The 15,551-nt window shown below is 42.7% G+C and overlaps 2 protein-coding genes across 4 annotated transcripts in view; both read left to right on the forward strand.

Annotated features, from left to right (window-relative positions):
• LOC126232159 (uncharacterized) overlaps nucleotides 1–15,551 on the forward strand; it is a 237,293-nt gene that overhangs the window by 79,297 nt on the left and 142,445 nt on the right. The window lies entirely within an intron of this gene.
• The window catches only part of LOC126232155 (uncharacterized), a 75,150-nt gene that overhangs the window by 25,928 nt on the left and 33,671 nt on the right, over nucleotides 1–15,551 (forward strand). For 2 of the 3 annotated variants that reach the window (XM_049942460.1, XM_049942462.1), the window contains 2 exons: nucleotides 4,358–4,524; nucleotides 13,328–13,479. In XM_049942460.1, the coding sequence (XP_049798417.1) occupies nucleotides 4,358–4,524; nucleotides 13,328–13,479 (319 nt within the window). The remainder of the gene's footprint in view (nucleotides 1–4,357; nucleotides 4,525–13,327; nucleotides 13,480–15,551) is intronic. The other variant, XM_049942461.1, reaches the window with a different exon arrangement.

Genomic DNA, 15,551 nt, shown 5'->3' on the forward strand with positions numbered 1-15,551 from the left:
CAGTTGCAGAATATCCACTCGGACCAGGGAAACTAAAAATTCGTCTCTGCAATACAGAACCAATATTACTCTGCTTGAATTTACAGAGAGGGCATTCAAATACCAAAGCACGAAAGCAACTTTAACGGAAAGAAGAATGAGAGAAATTAGACTAGTTGCTGACCTCAGTGCTGAATACAGAAACCAGCGCCAAGTGTTCCCCAGCAGAAGCTCGACAACACACGCACTCGTGACTCTGCGCTCTTAAGCAACCGTCAGACGACATCACAGCCCGACTGTGGCAGGGATCCGAACAAACAGTTCAGCTTGTAGAGTTTATAGAAGTTCCAAACTGCTGCCTGAGCCTTTATAGCCTCTGAAGATGTCTCCAGCATTTGGAGACGAAACGTTAGAGACCTTTCCATTTTTTTTTATTTTTATTTTTTTTTTGAGCCATCTGTCTTCTCATTCGTTTGATGTGGTCCACTACAAATTCCTCTCCTATGCCAACCTCTTCACCTCAGAGCAGCACTTGCGACCTACGTCCTCAATTATTTGCTGGATGTATTCTCCAATTTCGTACCATGGAAGTCATTACCTGATGTCTTAGCAGATGTCCTATCATCGCGTCCCTTCCACATATTCCTTTCCTCTTCCATTCTGCGCAGAACCTCCTCATTCCTTACTTTGTAAGTTGACCTAATTTTCAGCATTCGTCTGTAGTACATCATCTCAAATGCTTTGATTCTCTCCTGTTCCGGTTTTCCCACAATCCATGTTTCACTACCATTCAAGGTTCTGCTCCAAACGTACATTCTCAGAAAATTCTTCCTAAAATTAAGGCCTATCTTTGATACTAATAGACTTCTCTTGGTCAGGAATGCCTTTTTTGCCGGTGCTAATCTGCTTTCGATGTCCTCCTTGCTCCATCTGTCATTGGTTATTTTGCTGCCTAGGTAGTAGAATTCCTTAATTTGATATACTTCGTGACAATTAATCCTGATGTTATGTTTATCTCTGTTCTCATTTCTCCTACTTCCAATTCCTTTCGTCTTTCTTCGATTTATTCTCAACCCATATGTTGTACTCATTACTGTCCATTCCATTCAGCGCATCATGTAATTCTTCTTCACTTTCACTTTCAGGATAGCAATGTCATCAGCGAATCGTATCATTCATGCCCTTTCAACTTGAATTTTAATCCCACTCCTGAACCTTTCTTGTATTTCCATCATTGCTTCATCGATGTACATACTGAAAATACGGGTGAAACACTACATCCCTGCCTACATCCTTCTTAATCCGAGCACTTCATTCTTGGTCATCCACTCTTATTGTTTCCCTCTTGGCTTTTGTACATATTGTGTATTACCTGTCTCTTTCTACAGCTTACCCCTGTTTGTCTCAGAATTTCTAACACTTTGCGCCATTTTACATTGCTCAACATCTTTTCCAGGTCGACAAATCCTATAAACGTAACTTTATTGTTATTTAGTCTTGCTTCTATCACCGACAGCAACGTCGGAATGGCCTCTCTGTTGCATCTACCTTTCCTAAGGCCAAATTGATAGTCATCTAACTCATCCTCAATTTTCTTTTCCATTCTCCAATATGTTATTCTTGTCAGCTATTTGGATGCATGAGCTGTTAAGCAGACTGTTGGATAATTGTCGCACTTGTCAGCTCTTGCAGTCTTAGGAATTGTGTGGATGATATTTTTTCGAAAGCTAGATGGTATGTCGGCGGACTCATATATTTTACACACCAACATGAATAGTCGCTATGTCGCCAGTTCCCCCCAATGGTTTTAGACATCCTGATGGAAAGTTATCTACCCCTTCTGCTTTATTTGGTCTTAAGTCCTCCAAAGCTCTTTTAAATTCTGATTCTATTACTGGATCTCCTATCTCTTCCAAATCGACTCTTCTTTCTTCTTCTATCACATCAGACAAATCTTCCCTCCTCATGGAGGCCTTCAATGTACTCATTCCATATATCCACTTCCTCCTCCTTTTTTGACGGTGAAATTCCCACTGCACTCTTAATATTACCACCCTTTGCTAACAATTTCACTCAAGGTTGCTTTGAATTTCTTATGCGTTGACTCAGTCCTTCCAACAATCATTTCTTTTTCGATTTCTTCACATTTTTCAGGCAGCCACTTCGTCTTAGCTTTCCTACCCATCCTGTCTATTTCATCCCTCAGTGACTAGCATTTCTGTATTCCTGAATTTCCCTGAACATTTTTGAACTTCCTTCTTTCATCATGGGTAATAAAAGAAATACTTCAGTTATTTATTTTATTTCCCATGGTTTCTTCGCAGTTACTTTCTTTGTATCTATATTTTTCTTTCCAACTTCTATTATTGTCCTTTTCAGAGATATCCATTCCTCTTCAAGTGGACTGCCTACTGGATTATTCCTTGTTGCTGTATCCATAGCCTTGCAGATCTTCAAGAATATCTCGTCATTCCGTAGTACTTCTGTAACTGACACATTTGCGTATCGATTCTTTCTGACTTATCTCTTAACCTTCAACGTACTGTTTATCATTACTACATTGTGATATGAGTCTATATCTGCTCCTGCGTATGCCTTACAATCCACTATATCTTTTCAGAATCTCTGTCGGACCATGATGTAATCTAACTGTTGTTCCCCATATCACCCAGCCTTTTCCAATTATACATACTCCTCTTGTGATTAAGAGTATTCGCTATTACTAGCCGAAATTTATTACAGGACTGAGTTAGTCTTCCTTATCTCTCATTCCCTATCCCAACCCCACATTCTCCAGTAACCATTTCTTCCACGTTTACCCCTACAACTGCATTCCAGTCTCCCGTGAGTATTGGAGTTTCATCTCCCTTTACGTACTGTATTACCCTTTCAATACCTTCATATACTTTTTCTGTCATCTTAAGCTTCCGACGTCGGCATGTACTATCTGAACTATCGTTGTCGGTGTTGGTTTGCTGTCGATTGTGATAAGCGTAACTGTATCACTGAACTGTTCACTGTAACACACTCTCTGCTCTACCTTCCTAAAGAATCCTACTCCCGTTATACTGTTTCCTGCTACTGTTGATATTACAATAATAGAAGCCCAAAATACGACCGTCCCGCCCCACAGCAGAACCCATGGATGGAGACCTGCACCGGTGCCTGGTCACCTACACAGCCTTGTACGACGATCCCCAGTCGACAATCGAAACCTGTACTCGCCGGTGAACACAAGCCCACTCCACTGATCCAGGTTCCGTTTCACGTGTCCCCTTAGGCAATTTCTTCGCACTCCAAGGTCCCAGGTAGTTTTTTATTGCTGTTCGTAGTGGTCGCCTAGTGACCAAATTCATCGAGTGAAACTGGCTACTTACTGACTGTGTCGACGAGCCTCCGAGTTGACACCAAACTGAGGGAGTACTTTTACAGATAGAGACTCCTGCAAAACACAAGCGGAACTGAGCCCACAGAGGCACACAGGCAGTCATGTGTGTCCCTGGATAGGACCAAAATTTCCTGCAGCTACTTCCTTAATTACCTTGGTGTCTCCCTCTTCCTGTCACTGTCATTTATGCAGCACTGCGCGGACCTGTGAAAGTCGTTTGGTTCTATTCTAAATCAACTGCACTACATTCCTGCAAAAAAACTGGGGAGCAAATGGAGACAAACAAAACAACACTGCAATTTCCATTGGTTATTGAGCTGTTGTATATTGTGCTAAAGCGTTAAGGAGCCATGTTGACTCTTAATGACATTGCTACAACAGCTCCCACTTAGGGGTTGCATGTTCTGTCCAATTTTGTCCCTGCTAATCTCACAATCGAGGATGCCAATGTGCTAATTCCTAAGACAGAGTGCTATAAGAATTCAGTCCAGCTGAGTAAGGTAGCGCAGTATGGTCTTTCTTGTCACGAAAGACCAAGATTCAACCTCATCCAAATGGCACAAGAGAGACATGGCAACGTCTTGAAAACGTGGTATTACAGTGGAAGTGCCGCTCGTGACTATGGCGCCAAGGAGCAGACGGTGAGCCATGTTGTGGGGGAGCGCCCACTCCATGCCTTTGAACGCGGTCTGCCGTGCTTGTCCAATCAGAGTTCTGGCTCCATGTTTGTATGTGAATTCTTGTATTTCATCAGAAATTATCAGTTCACCAGAATATGTTAGCAGACTCGCATACCAGCCGTAATGTACACAACAGTTCCTGTCTGACACCTCGATTCGTCTCTAATGGGCTGGCGACCTCTATCAATGGGAAACTTAAAAGCTGGAGAAGGGCAGGTTGACTTTAGTTTTCACTATTCTAGTCTACAAAATACAGTCAAGTTTCAGAATATCATCTGTCACATAAGCTGACTCCATTTTATTTTGAAAGGTTGAACAACATGGAATGGAACATGACAGCGCTGCAAACGGATGATCTGAGGCATCATATCGTGTCCCAGTCAGCGCATGCTGTTCGACGCATCACAAGAGCCACGTTCAGCAGGGTGAGATGTGAGGCGCGGCGTCATGTTCAGTTTAAGTGGAGGAATAAACCTGGTGAGTATATTATTTGGAAGTTCGTTATTGTTAAATAAAGTGTAATGTGCTCATTTAGGTATTCTATAAAAACTCTCGTCGATGCTTATGAACACATGATGATGGAGTTGCACCACATTTGAAAATTCAGTCCTAATAACAGTGCATAGAAATAAAAACATCAGAAGTAAATAATAATCACACTGGAGAAAAGAAACAGTTATCTAATCACAACCGATTGCATCTAACAAGAGATGATCGCCAAGCTGGTCTCACATACAAAACGCACACTTGCAAGGTGTGAGCCCCAGCTGTCTATGTCGCGCGGAGATTTGCGCCACGATTATGACTGTACGCAGTTAAGACCTTCTGACCACATAGGTTTTTAACGCTCGTGTACCACTTGTTTGTGGCACGCTCCGCTGCGTTCGTCCATTGTCGGAGCTCGAACTACTGTACGGTACGGTGAGTAAGAGGTTTGCGTTTATAGTGCCGGTAAACCGACAAGCGACAGTGTGGCAGCTCCAGGAGCAGTATACAGCGACGGTCAAATTGCCACGTTCAAACGTCAAAGCTCGCGACAGTTGTGACCGGTAAGCGTCGTTATATGTGGCTATTCGACTAACTCTTACACGAGGCAAAATAAACTCTATGAGCGTTTCTTTGTGCTACTATTTGTACCTTGCGATTTAGTTGCGGCAGCCATAGAGAAGACCCGTTAAATGGAGAGAAGAATAGTTGATTGACGTTAGACTATTCTTTATGAGAGGATGGTGGTGACAATCATGACGATACCCTTTCACCGCGATCATTTTCGTCAAACAACTTCATTGGCACAATGCGACGGAGGCGTAAAATCACGAACTGACTGTTTAGGAAGCTTGCTTTGAAGAGGTAATATTGTTAGATTTCACGTTGCCTCTGTCTGTAACAGAGATCTGTGTGTGTGTGCGTGTGTGCGTGCGTGTGTTTTATGAAAAACTGCTGCAGAATATGTCCTAAAATATTGGTAAACAGTGTTGACCATATATGCGCATGGCATTGAAATACTATCTGCTCATATTGCTTACCCGTTTTTCATGTTAAATAACATGTGTTCTAGTTGAAGAACAAAGTTTCGAAACACATGGGGCAGACGTGACCGGCTCCACGCACGTCTTCCCACACTTGCGACATGAAGCGGGTATGAGGGCTCTGGACGTCACCCCGCTGCACAGTACTCTGCACAGATAGGGTTGATAGAAGAGACAGAGAAGATCCAACGGAGAGCAGCGCGCTTCGTTACAGGATCATTTAGTAATCGCGAAAGCGTTATGGAGATGACAGATAAACTCCAGTGGAAGACTGCAGGAGAGACGCTCAGTAGCTCGGTACGGGCTTTTGTTGAAGTTTCGAGAACATACCTTCACTGAAGAGTCAAGCAGTATATTGCTTCCTCCTACGTATATTTCGCGAAGAGACCGTGAGAATAAAATCAGAGAGATTATAGCCCACACAGGGGCACACCGACAATCCTTCTTTCCACGAACAATACGAGACTGGAATAGAAGGGAGAACCGATAGAGGTACTCAGGGTACCCTCCGCCACACACCGTCAGGTGGCTTGCGGAGTATGGATGTAGATGTAGATGTAGATCAGGCAGCTGCAGTGGGGCGGAGCCAGTGGCAGGCAACCTGCACCTACAGAACTTTAAAAACTCTGCATTCAAGACGTCTAAAATGAGTATTATCATAAGTATGGCCCTTTATTTTAAGAGAGGGCGGGTGTTTGGTATCTAGGGTTGAGATCTCGCAAGTGTACGTTTTTCTCCTTACAAAACAAGGTCGAGTTAATTATGTTTATGTGGAAGGTTACAAGTAATAAACATGAAGGTTGAGGACAGATTTCATTCGATGTCAGATAAGGAGAGATCATGCTGACACAGGAGTAGAGCACACCGCCTCTAGCCTCGACAAGGGCCCGAGTTGGCCGACAAAGAGAGTCCACGAGTCTCTCCAGTTGTGTCGTGTTCAGCTGACGTCACTCAACAGGTCCCGTAGAGCCGCCAGACCGCAGCGACGTTGAGACCGCCGCTGTCCACACGCTGGAGCCAGACATTTGCTGTGAGGCTGAGACCGGGTGGCTTAGCGGGCATGTCGGGATGCGGCAGGACGGCTGAGTGGTCGTCCAGCCAGGAGCGTGTCCACGCGGCCTGTGAACACGGCTGCTGTCTTGGGAGCGTCCCCAGGGCACTCAGCACGAAGGTAGCGCACAGGTCCGGATTAAAAAATCACTATGCGATGTGATGCGATCTAGACTGCTCGCTCACTGAACTTCAGCACAGATCTCTGACACGTGACGTTTTAAGACTCCCGTTCATTGTCATTGCGATAAAAGTGACAATGCAGGAACGTACTGCAACTTTTACGAAATTTTTAGACCTTTAATGCCACACGCTACAGAGCGTACGGGGATCCACTACACGATGCCAACCCCAGCAGAACAGACACTAAGAGTCGCAAGAAACGACAGAGCCCGTGTCCGTAGAAATAGTGTAATGTGCGTTATAAAAAGTGGCGGAATTTGGCACATTGTGTACATTTATTTACTTCTTTATGCGTTTATGCCACCTGATAAAATTAAGGCATTCGTGCACTCTTTTATATATAACCTGACATCTCAATGGGTCAACATTATGACATGCTTAGGACACGGGCAGCTTACGGTGGTGATAATTATACTACTTCTGCTAACAACAACAACAACAACACTGGAGACACATAAGAACACACGTTTCTCTTGATGGGACATGCACAACTGTTGATACACATCCCAGTGATAAAATCAACTGCTGATGTACAATTTTGCAACTGTAGCAGGTATTATCACTGATGACAGAAATTAATGTATGGGGTTTCATAAATTCCACATGTTATGCTTCATATCAGAATACACATACTACAAAAATTGCAGCTCTGCATCTTCAAGTTGAGTTAGATGTAAAACAGTGTAACTGTTTCAAACTGTGGATGCATTACTTTTACATGTTTGTTCGCCTTTCTTTTAACAAATTACACAATGATAAAAATATCAAAACTTCACGTACTGCAATTACATAACATTATGGCTTCAGTACAAACAGTCATGATTGCACACGACGTTTGGCCTTGGAGCGGAGTGGAAGAGAGGGGAGTCGCTTTCTCTCTCCTTCTGTCGCTCTTTGTTTTAACTCGCAACCGTCGGTAGCTACAGAAAACTCTCGCTTCCCCACGGGAGGTATGCTTCGAAAAGGATCGAGGCACAGGAAAGTTCCATCTGAGGTTACGTCCTGGCGAGACTCTTCTTAATACTCGCACATCTGTATTTATGGGAAGAATTGTCCGATTATCTATGTCTAGAAGTCGAAATCTATCGTTTTCTAAATCCTGCTCTTCGATTGTGTGGCACACCTAGGGCCAGATATAAGCTCAGATGTCAGTTGAATTGCGATGAAGGGTGGATTGAAGTTTAAGAGAATGGTCTGGAAGAACAAAATGCGGAAAGGAGTGGGACACAAAAGTGCAAAGCAATCACGAACTTCATTTGAATTTCTCTTGGGCTGTAGATATTACGTTGATGAATACCACACAGGCAGTTCATTTGAACAGAAATGGACACCTATGAAAAGGGCATCGTAGGAATTGGACAAACAAAGATAGATATAAGGAGCTAACGGAAAAGAAACCTTGGGAAACAGAAAAAAACACAGCAATTGATCAGCAAATCATTGGCGAAAGTGTCAACCAAGAATTATTGAAGTTGGCGTCTAGAATACACGAGAATGGCGCTATAGCATTAGATACAACCCTGAAGATATAAGCAGATAGTTGCGAGGCCTACCGCACAATGAGCATAACACCTCATGTATGGAATTTGACGACAGGAATAATATATACAGAGGAATGGAAAAGATAATAGAGGATATGATAGATGACGATCATTTTGACTGTCAGAAGGCTAATAGCACAAGAGGGCGGCACGTCTGACATTGTAACTGATGCGGGAAGCAAAACTTGGAAAATAAAATGGACACATTCATAGGCCCTGAAAGGAAAAGCATCCGGAAATGTAAAATTCTGCAAAATGTTCGGAATATTGAGAAAAATAAGAATAAGTTGCAAAGAAAGACGGGTAATACGTACAAGAACCAAGAGGAAACAATAAGGTTGCATGACCAACAACAAAATACTGTCCCATCTTCCTACCAAAGCGTTTGGTATGTTTCATTCTTCACCGATACTCCTGAGAACCTAATCATTTTTTCTTTTATCAGTCCATCTAATTTTCGACATTCTTCTCTAGCACCACATCTCAAACGCTTCGATTCTCTTCCGTCCCGGTTTTCCCACTGTCCATGTTTCACTTTCACAGAATACTGTGCTCAAAACTTAAGGGGTAGATTTTGGGAAAGTCACCCAGAACTGTGGGTCAGGGGAAACTTACTGTAAGAGATGAGAAGGGAAGACTAATTGTTAAAGGACTGCATCGGACGAGATTTGAAAACCTAAGAGCTTAAGACAAGGTGATATGCACGACAGAGATTACTGCTAAAACATTGATCACAAGTTATTAAGAGTGAGAAGGTAAGCACATCGTACATAACAGAGATGGGATGGGGCGGTGAAAAATAGTTGGGAATGACAATGAAAGATGCAGGAAACTGAAACGGAGTGAAGCAAAGAGTAGTTACAGTGATAGAAAGCTGGATGGCGAGAACCAAGGACACGTAGAGTTAGTTCTCACCTACGGAGTCCTGAGATACTGGTGCCTGGGGGAGGAATCCAGGTGGTGAAACAGGCGCTGGTGTCACGAGTGTCATGTTGTAGAGCACGCTCTGCCACAGGATATTGTGAGTTACCAGTATATACCCTCACCCTATACCCATGCATGCTAATTGATAATGTGATGGTACTCATGCCTATGTAGAAGGCTAAACAGTGTTTACGCAGTAGCTGGAATATGACTTGTATCTTTTCGCAGCTGGCTCTCCCTTTGATAGAATATGTTCTGCCAGTTACAGGGCTATTATAGGAGGACACATTCTTGTTAACTCGAGATCAATGTTTTAGCAGTAATCTCTGTCTTGTATATTACCCTATCTTCCACCTTTAAGCTCCCTGGATGCGGTCCCCAACATTCCTTCTCATCTTGTACGGTAAGTCTCCTCTGACCCGCGGTTCTGGGTGACTTTCCCAAAATCTACCCCTTTTCCCCCTTTCCCTAGACCTGTCCAGTCCTTTTCCTTAACCCTTGTCCCTTACGTTTCAAACCTTTTACCTGCAGAAGGAGCCACTGGCTCCGAAAGCTTGCCAATGACAACAGTTTCTATGTGTGTTCTGCCGCTGCTTCGTGAATCGATTCTTTTATCTATCCTATAAAATAATTTTATCAATGATTGTTTGATTTCGTTGTTACAAAACTGACAGTTGATGTTAGTTGACTTCGTTTGGCCGTAAACATCCTCTTTGAATGTTCTTCTCTACTCTTCATGTTCTCTTTCATTTTTCCATTAAGAGTTAGTTTTTCCTTGGTTAAAATGGCTCTGAGCACTATGGGACTCAACTTCTGAGGTCATTAGTCTCCTAGAACTTAGAACTAGTTAAACCTAACCAACCTAAGGACATCACACAGATCCATGCCCGAGGCAGGATTCGAACCTGCGACCGTAGCAGTCTCGCGGTTCCAGACTGCACCGCCTAGAACTGCACGGCCACTTCAGCCGGCTACTTTGTCCTCAAGGTAGCAGAATTCTTTCAGTTCGTCTTGATCCTCGTCTACAATTCTGACAAGTTGAACACTGATCTGATTTCTGCTAGACCTAATTAATTTAATCTTTCTTTGGTTTAGTCTTAATTCATAGAGTCTACCCATTAGATTGTTCATTCTACTCAACATCTCCTACTGTTACCTCTGACTTCCATTGAGAACAGCAATGACATCAGCTATTCCTGTCACTGATAACCTTTCGACATGAATTTTAATTCCATTTCTGAACCCCATTTTTAATTCCGTCATTGCTTCTTCGATGTACAGATTGAATCGTAGGGGCGATTAGATGTATGTCTTTTACCTTTCCTAACCCAATCTGTTTGTTGTTGGTCTTCCTACTTTATCCTCTTGTTTGATGCACAAATTGCACGTAACCCTTCTTTCCCTAGACGTTACACCCATTTTCCTTAGAGTTTCGGAAATCCTGCAACATTTTCAATTATCGTAGGATTTTTATCTAACTACAAATCCTACGGACGCTTCTAGATTTGTCCTTAAGTCTCGCTTTAATCATCAATCGCCAACCCAGAAGTCCTTCTCTGATGCCTTTACCTTTCCTAAAACCAAATTGATCGTAATCTAGCACTTCCTCAATCTTCTTTTTCCTCTTATACACATATTCTTGTCAGCAACTTGAGTGTGAGAGCTCTTTAGGTAATTGTGCAGATGTCCTCGCACTTATGTGCCCTTGCAACATACAGAACTACGTGAGTGATATTTTCCAGAGATACTGATTGTTTATCCCGAGAACCAATTTGAATAATAATTTGGCTTCCAAATTTCTCAAGAATTTTCGAAATTCCTAAGAACTGTTCCACATGCCTTCCACATGATTTGATCGCGAGTCTTTCTAACCCCTGTTTGTTTCTGTGGGCTGGAGAGGTAGCCATCTCGACGACCGCTGCTTCCCGTGACGTCTCACGAGGCCACCTGAGGACAGAGCAGCGTCGACCTGACCACCACAGGCAAAAGCGACTCCCGCCGCTGAACACCACAGAACGCCCTACACTATGCTGCTTGTGGTGTGGTATCAGTGGTAGCCACAGATCTCAACCCAGGTTACATCGGTTTGTCTGTGATGGCTGGTGAACTTCTCCCAACCCGTGGCTATACATTCTGCAGTCGTTGCCCTACAGCCAGATGCCAGTGTAATGTGTCGGTACGATGCTCTCGAGTCCCTCATGCCGAAGATTCGTTTTTTTTACAAAGTCATTAAGATGCACGTTCTTTGGACTTTCTCTTTTGCGATTTGCACTGAGTAATTCCAATAGCATTAGGAACAGAACAAACATCGTGTACACACATCATTCTCCATCTGTAGCAATGTCTTTTTTGTACTGAAAGTAGGCTCGCATAAGAACGAAATGCCAAAAATCTGGCACAGGCATAAAAATAATGAAGTATTTTTCTTAAAGACGTTGTGTCTTCCATTAACTGTAACATTATTTGTTTTCACGACTACATTTTCGATCCTGTGCCCTTCATACACGTATACAGCAATAACCGAAAAGTGAAGTGCAGATGGCATGTATAGAACGCCACTATCCTCCCATACATGAGGCAGTTATATTACAAAAAATGCTAAAAACAGCACGTCACTTGCATCGGGCCACTGGAGGTGTCAAAATTTACAAATCTTCTGACGTGTGTATATCTCACTGTTGTCTCTGTATGTTGAGCCTCCTAACTCCGAGTGTACATCAACTTTAGATGAGCGTAAGGATCATAGCAATGGCATAAGGTAAATTTATTGTTACTGATGTTAACATCACTAACATGAATCTCCTCAAATCACTGTTCATGATGTTTATACGACAACTGAGGCAGTTGGTGGGGAACATATTCACAAGTCGTTTCTTCTTTGCCCTTAGCAGTGATTGTACATGCCACAGTAAACGTTTTATACCAGAGTATCTTAATATCGTGTTTACATTTGTTAACAAAATTTGGCATTCTGTTTACGATACAAGCATTTGGCGTAAAGAAAAAAGATAAGACATTTCTTTATTGTGATAGTGCGTAATAGTACGTATGGTATCCATCGTCAAAGGCTTACAGTAGCTTGGCTGCTCATAAAAACATGGCAGTAATAATTATATATCACAAAAGTATAAATCGCATTCACAACTCTCGTACATGAATTGATCCGGTGGACAAATAAAAAGAAAAAGGAGTACAAAAAGTGAGATAAAAACATGTGATGGGATACTTGTCACAAATTACAGAACGTTATGTGTATCATCATGTAATTGTAAAATGTACTGTTAGTATGTAAGGTACTGTACCAGTACAAATGTAGTCATACATTTCCATGGTCCTTAGAAAGTTTAGGCCGAGAATGGCTTCTTCAGCTACACTTGCAAAACACCTTATTCAATTTTTTACTGAATTACTAAAATATATTACTTATGTTAAAATAAATACATCCTAAATATAAAAACGTTTATGAGTAGACGTAATTCTTCCTCATTTCCATACATATCATACAACTCACGGGAAACGTTGTAAAGACTACTCATATTATGAAACCAGCATAGACACGATTCTGTGCAAATCGTTACGTCCTATGCTTGTCAGTACGTCAAGGTGAAATAGCCAAACTATACATTCTTATTTGTGTTACTTTCTATTATTAGCACATAAAACTGACTGGAATTTATCTCGAGGTCTCTTATTTCTTAAATCTGTCTCATTGCTGGGCCAGTCGTGTGGGTGATTTTTAAAATAGTTGTATATTTCCACTTCTTCGGATATTTTGATACTTCTACCCTTAGGCAATGTATCAAGAATTTTTATGACTGGATTTACGTTAGGTGATGGTACTCCTCTCTCTTTGCCAGATATCCTTTTTAAATTTGTCGCTGGAATATGAGCTTTGTAACGTCCGGTCAAGATGTCCATGCTGTAACTCATACGATTACTGACATTGTATATTGATCTAGTTTCAAAAGGTAAATGCTACCTGCATACACTTTGTGGGGGAGAAAGTGAAAGCTGTGCTTCTACACAAATCTGATCCACTGGCTTGTTCACCAGTCCGTCGTCTCCCGTCTTGTGCAGAGCTGCAGGCCCAGGCGGCTGTTTTCCGGGAACGACTCTCCAGCTACAGGCGGGACTTGGCGCAGCTGCTCTCACTCGGTGTGACGCACGCCTCACAGCTGTTGGTTCCCCTCGCATTCGAACGTATGGTAAGTGGAGTTTTTCCCTCTTATAAACTGTATTATACGTACAGGGGGTGAGAAAATGACACACACCACCTGGCCAGTTCTTGGGGAGTGTTTCCCAGTTTACCTTCTTCACACCGTAGCTATCTTTGGCTCTCCAGTTCTAATACTAACCTTCTGGAAGAATTCTGAACCAACCTCTACTTCTGTGAGCCTTTTGGGGCTATGATACAGGGAGGCTAAGCTCGGAATTGTTAGAGATCGAAGAAAATCGTCTGTATCTTTCTTTTCTCGTATTTGCTAGCTACTTCTTTAACAGATTCAGATAACTTTGTATCCAATCCTGCTTTACAAGCTGAAGCATGTTAGCTTCATATTTAGTGCAGAGTGGTCTAGAGTCTCAGTTTGGCATTTCAAGTTTCCATCAGCATCTTCTCTTCCTAAGAATCTCTACTCCATATGGAAGGCCTATAAAATTACTTCTCTGAACATGGAGGTTCGTCAGCTTCAAATCTCGTAATGAACCTGTATACATACCACATAATTTATACAGTTCGTTACAACTGCTCAAACTCTTCCCACCTTAACATTCACGTGGCCATTTCCCACGACTCCATGACAAGACGATAGCGCAGCTGACACTTGTGGCTCGACACCATTGGTGTATGTGCTCACCACTGCCAGCCAGCACTGTCCGTGTGACACGGCAATGCCCCAGCCGCCGCAGCCACAGAGGACGCGCGTCAATAACGAAAACCTGCAGCTGGGGTCCACGAGTTAGCGCGTGTTGCGTCAGCGAGTGGCTTTGTTAAAGGCACTGTGCTACTACAGTCACAAACGGAATATCTATTGAATGTGTCAAGGCCAATGAAAATCTGTGCCAGACTAACGTGAAACCAGATGCTGCTTTCTGAGAGCATTCATCTCAGTCGTTATCCTTTCTGCACGTGTCTCGTGGCCTAACTCGAACCATTATCGAGTCTGAATTCTCTGTCTATGATTTATGAACACTACCACCAGTGATTTTCCCACTACCGGGAATAAAAGCTATGTGGTCTTAACACATACACTGGACTCGCATTCGGGAGGACGACGGTTCAATCCCGTGTCCGGCCATTCTGATTTAGGGCACGGCCCGACTTCGTTCCCCATCCTTCCCTAATCCGATCAGACCGATGACCTCGCTCTCTGGTCTCCTTCCCCAAACAACCCAACCTTAACACATAGAATGGCCACTGTGCATTATGACTGTTTGGATTCTGACAGTAGTATACATGGAAAGCAAAAGGACGCAGTATGATCTGTGTCTTTGTGTAACTTTTTGTGGCGTATGTAGCAACGTGCCAGTCCCTAAAGTGTCGTGTGAGCCTCATTTTGGATCATTTGAGAAGAGAATTAGGCGATACCTGTTTTAGTGAACTGAAAAGGTTCTGGGTAGATTAAATCTTTTTCCTATAAATATTACGGACGTTTGCTGGATGGTAATTTCAACGATTGATAGTAGCGGGTTCCGTATTTAAGCATGATTTCTGCCGACATCGTATCATGTCCTGTCATTGCATCTTGTTTTCGTTACCATCATCCAAGCATTTCACTGCAGCAAAGGCAATTTACCTGATACGTATCCAATATTTTGTATAGTACCTCACAGCTTGCGAGAATGTTTAAAGGACGACTTCTTTATTACATTTGCGGTGCAGATACGCTTCGTTGATCATACACTGCACCTGCTTAGGAAAAGTGTAATTGCGAAAAGTTATTCCGTGAAACCAATGTTGTACAGATAGTTTCGATTTAAAGACACACTTTGCTTTCTGAATGAAACTTAAGTCTTCAGACAGCTGCAGCAGTCTTGAGGTATTCGTATTCGAGATAATTCCTCTCGTGGTTCTTCACTACAGCCCTGCAGAGTAGTACGGCAGGGCGTGCTGTGGCCCAGGTAGCGACGCAGCTTACGATTTTGACCCTGTGCCCCTGGTAACTGGGCTCTCACATAATACTGTGTGCAAATATGTATGTATGTATGTATATATGTTCAGAATAGTTCAAATGGCTCTGAGCACTATGGGACTTATCAGGTCATCAGTCCCCTAGAA

Source organism: Schistocerca nitens, unplaced genomic scaffold (assembly GCF_023898315.1).
Source record: "Schistocerca nitens isolate TAMUIC-IGC-003100 unplaced genomic scaffold, iqSchNite1.1 HiC_scaffold_465, whole genome shotgun sequence".
Lineage (NCBI taxonomy): Eukaryota > Metazoa > Arthropoda > Insecta > Orthoptera > Acrididae > Schistocerca > Schistocerca nitens.